Raw genomic sequence first — 4,290 nt, forward strand, 5'->3', positions numbered from 1 at the left:
GTGGGGCTGCACACGGGAGAGGTGCGCACGGCGCGGGCCCTGCTGGACAGAGACGCCCTCAAGCAGAGCCTGGTGGTGGCCGTCCAGGACCACGGCCAGCCCCCTCTCTCGGCCACTGTCACGCTCACCGTGGCCGTGGCTGACAGCATCCCAGACGTCCTGGCCGACCTGGGTAGCCTAGAGATCCCGCATGACTCTGACGCCTCAGGCCTCACCCTGTACCTCGTGGTGGCGGTGGCCGCAGTCTCCTGCGTCTTCCTCGCCTTTGTCATCGTGCTGCTGGCGCTCAGACTCAGGCGCTGGCACACCTCACGTCTGCTCCAGGCTTCAGGGAGTGGTTTAGCGAGTATTCCCGCCTCACACTTTGTGGGCGTGGATGGGATGCGAGCGTTCCTGCAGACCTATTCCCACGAGGTGTCCCTCACCGCGGACTCGCGGAGGAGTCACCTGATCTTCCCGCAGCCCAACTACGCAGACACGCTCATCAGCCAAGAGAGCTGTGAGAAAAGCGAGCCTCTTCTGATAACTCAGGATTTACTTGAAGACAAAAAGGAGATATTTTCTAAGGTAAACTTTTTGTAGTAAATCTACCTAGACAAAAATGATCTCTGAGTTTACTTACTTCTTTTCACTCTTTACTACTACCAGTTCTTCTATTTCCCATATATCTTTGTAGATTTCTATTTACAGATCCTGAGAAGTAATTATAAAGTGTTTATATCCAGTACATTGATAATTGTTTTTCATTGAAAATTAGACCGTAATTAATTATAAAGTAGGATGGTGTGTGAGATGAAGAGTATGTGTGAGATGCCATCTCCGTTGTGGAAAGAGCACTCCTTCAAGGAGATCTGGCTTCCGACCTATTCTTGCTTGCCTCTGGCCAAATAATTTTATTTTGGGGGGTTTTCATTATCTTATCTGGCAAGGATAGAGTTTAAATATAAAAGGCCCACCAATATTTATGTGACTAATACTATTATCAGGTTTCCTTAAGTTATAAACACCTCCTAATTTATCCCTAAATTTAATGTAGATGTCAACTGGAAGGTGTCAGGGTGCTGTTTTATTTTGGGACATTTAAAGAGGTAAAGAAGGTCTAAAATAGTATCTTTAGTTGTGTTAGTATAAAATTATGGAAATCTATATGAACTGCAAACTTAATTTATTATTGAATACCTTAGTTTTTTGTTTAATCTTTTATTTTGAGATATTTTGTGCATGCTGAAGAATACTTCAAATGTTTAAGTTACTTATGAAATGGAGTCATAAAATGAATGATAGAAAATTTACTATGCAATTTGAGAATTAGTTCTGAAGCCTCCTGATTTGTATATTATTTCTGTAATGGAAGTGACTAACAAAAATCAAGTATATATCCCATTTTAATGTATATGCTAACTCTTCACACACACAAAAAAATGCATTATAGGGGAATAAGTCCATGCTTTGATTTACTTATTTTGCTCCAATAAATTACAGAGATATATAAAATATAAAAAGAGGAAAGCAAGGTGGTTCCATAGAGTAGGTCCTGGGTTCAAGCCCCAGCTGAGCCACCGCCCATACCCCGGCACCCCAGACCACCTGGGTGTGCCAGGCCCCATGGGAGGAGACACCCCGCCTTCAGAGATCCAGTTCTTAAAGGGAGATGGCAATACTAAGGGGTGAAAGCGAGTAGGGGGGATTAAAAAAATAAAAATAAAATAAAATGATTTGTAAAAATAAAAGATACATCTTAAAAGAAAAAAAGAGGAAAACAAAAGCATAATAAGGCACAAATAATGGACCAAAAATGAAACAGAAAGTAAAAATGAAACAGAAAGTAATAATGAAACAGAAAGTGGTGGCCAAGCTAAAGCTGTGGGAGTTCTTAAGAGAGTTCTAGTCCTAGTTTTGTATTTAGATGCCACCACTGAAGGTCAAGAGAATGCTCCAGAAATGTAGTAGGGACTAATGGGGACAAGAGTGCTTCAGGCTAAACAAGGGACCTGAGCTAGGCTTTCTGTGTGAATCTCAAATAAGCAATTAGGCCCCTCAGCTAGTTAAAAAGGAGAAATCACATAAAAATGCTACCTACCAATTCCTATATGGTCTTAACTGTTGAAAGCTGAAGATAGACCAAGGGAGAGTGGTGGACATAGGTGCTGGTTTCAGAAAATGAACACTGAGTCTCTCAGACATGAGCTGTTATAGTCAAAACACTGAACCCAGGAGGGAAGAAGAGAAGAAGAAGTGGGATGGGGGAGGGAAGACTCTTCCACTTAAAAGAAATGTACAAACCAAGATGATGAAACATGTTGTCTTATGGAAATTTATTGTTGCTAATGAGAAATTTCTGCAACAAATTGTCATTATTTTTTAGGTAATCTTTGTTTTCTCTCTGATGGCTTTAAATTTTTTTCTCTCATTCCTGCTGTATGTCTAAGTGTGGATTTTTATTTTTATTTTTATTTTCTGTTTGGTTCCAAAAGTATACTCTCAATAACATAGCTTATTATAATCTAAATTTTTCTCTGTTCTTAAAATTTTGCATCTGAGTATATATAAATGAGCTAAGTTTAGCTGTTAAAACAAAGAGATTACCAAGTTGGATGATTTTTAAAATCTGTCTGTATTCTGCTGACAAGATACATGCTTAAAACAAAGATATGCAGTATTTATCTTTATTTTCAATATTTCAGTGTAATTCACACACATTCACAAAGTAAAGCAGTCATATCAATATTAATATACCAATAAAGTGGTGTGTAAGGCAACAACATTAATGGTGATTTTTAAAAAATGAACTGATGATAATTATAAAAAGAACAGACAGTCAAAAGGATATAAAAATTATGAGTTCCCATCACCAAACAATACAGCTTTGGAAATAATATGAGGATATTTTAACCCAATTCTGTAAGAAACAATAGATCCCACAGGTAGAAAATTACTAAATATACAAACGTTTTGAACAACAGAATCTTTAAGAGTGACCTAAAAGATCTGCATAGAATCCTATCCTATACATACACAACAAATATAGTTATTCTTTACATGAGCATATGGAAAATTACAACAACTTACTACATAGTCATTACAAAAAAAAAGGCACAGCAAATTTCAAAGTACCAATAATACACATGCCTTATAACCTATACTTAAATCACAAAGCTAGGGGTTGGGGAAAATAGAGAGAAGTTGATAAAAAGGTACGAATTCTCTATTATAAGAAATAAGGTGTGAGAATTTAAGACAAAAACCTGGAAAAGGAGAAAGAGAAGGAAAAACAGAGAGACTGGGGAAAATAAAACAACTTGATATGAAGCAAGAAATGTGAGTGGGAAATAACATACAGAGTTAAACTAGATATTGTCGAAGACAAAGTAACAGAGATAAATTTTTAGAGAACTGCAACGAGGATGTGAAAAGTTATTTAATGAGACTCAAAAGCATTAAAACAATGTTAATGAAAAGATTTTTTAAAAACAAACTGGAGGCTCTACTAGAAAACATGATGAGTTGGTATCAATTGTTCTCAATAAATATTTCATCAGTGTTCTCAGAGGACTGGATAAAAGAAAAAAGGAAAAAGATCCAATGGGGAAGAAGCCTTCAGCAGGCCATAAGTGAGAGTAGAAGTGGGCAATCTCACTTAAGAATTCAATATCTTGATTAAGATATTATCAAATCCTGTCCACTAAATATTTTTAAAATAATGTTTATGGTTTATGACCATGTAGGATTTACTTCAGGGATGCAAAGATATTTCAATAATATCCTTCAATTTAATAGTATTAATCTCCATATTGAGATGAAAGATAAAAAGCCATATGTTCATTTCAATGGAGGCATAATAAAGTTCTTGAGAACATTCAACACATGATTGAAATATTTTAGCATACTAAGAATTGAAGGAAATTTCCTTAACCTGATAAGGAGTATCTATCAAAAACTTATAGAACTACCCAAAATAATTTACAGAGTCAATGCAATCCCTACCAAAATGCCAAAGGCTTTTTTTTTTTTTTGCAGAAATAGAAAAAATTCATCCTAAAGTTCATATGGAACCTCAAGAGATCTCAAATAGCCAAAACAATCTTGAAAAAGAACAAAGTTGGAGGTTTCACACTTTCCGATTTCAAAACTTACTTCAAAGGTCCAATAATCGAAAAGCATGATGCTGGCATAAAGACAGGCTTATAGACCCGTGATATAGAATAGAGAACCCAGAAATAAACTGTCACATATGTGGTCGAATGATTTTCAATAAGGATGCCAAGACTGTTCGAGGTGGGGCGGGGGGGG

General features: G+C 36.9%; 1 protein-coding gene across 5 annotated transcripts in view; it reads left to right on the forward strand.

Moving 5' to 3' along the window:
* Window positions 1-4,290, forward strand: part of LOC105297071 (protocadherin gamma-C4) — a 159,371-nt gene that overhangs the window by 2,074 nt on the left and 153,007 nt on the right. For 2 of the 5 annotated variants that reach the window (XM_023534872.1, XM_023534873.1), the window contains exon 2: window positions 1-567. This exon is cut by the window's left edge and continues 1 nt beyond it. The exons of the other annotated variants lie outside the window; for them this stretch is intronic. In XM_023534872.1, coding sequence (XP_023390640.1) covers window positions 1-567 — 567 coding nt within the window. The remainder of the gene's footprint in view (window positions 568-4,290) is intronic. 5 annotated transcript variants of the gene reach the window in all.

Source organism: Pteropus vampyrus, unplaced genomic scaffold, assembly GCF_000151845.1.
Source record: "Pteropus vampyrus isolate Shadow unplaced genomic scaffold, Pvam_2.0 Scaffold134, whole genome shotgun sequence".
Lineage (NCBI taxonomy): Eukaryota > Metazoa > Chordata > Mammalia > Chiroptera > Pteropodidae > Pteropus > Pteropus vampyrus.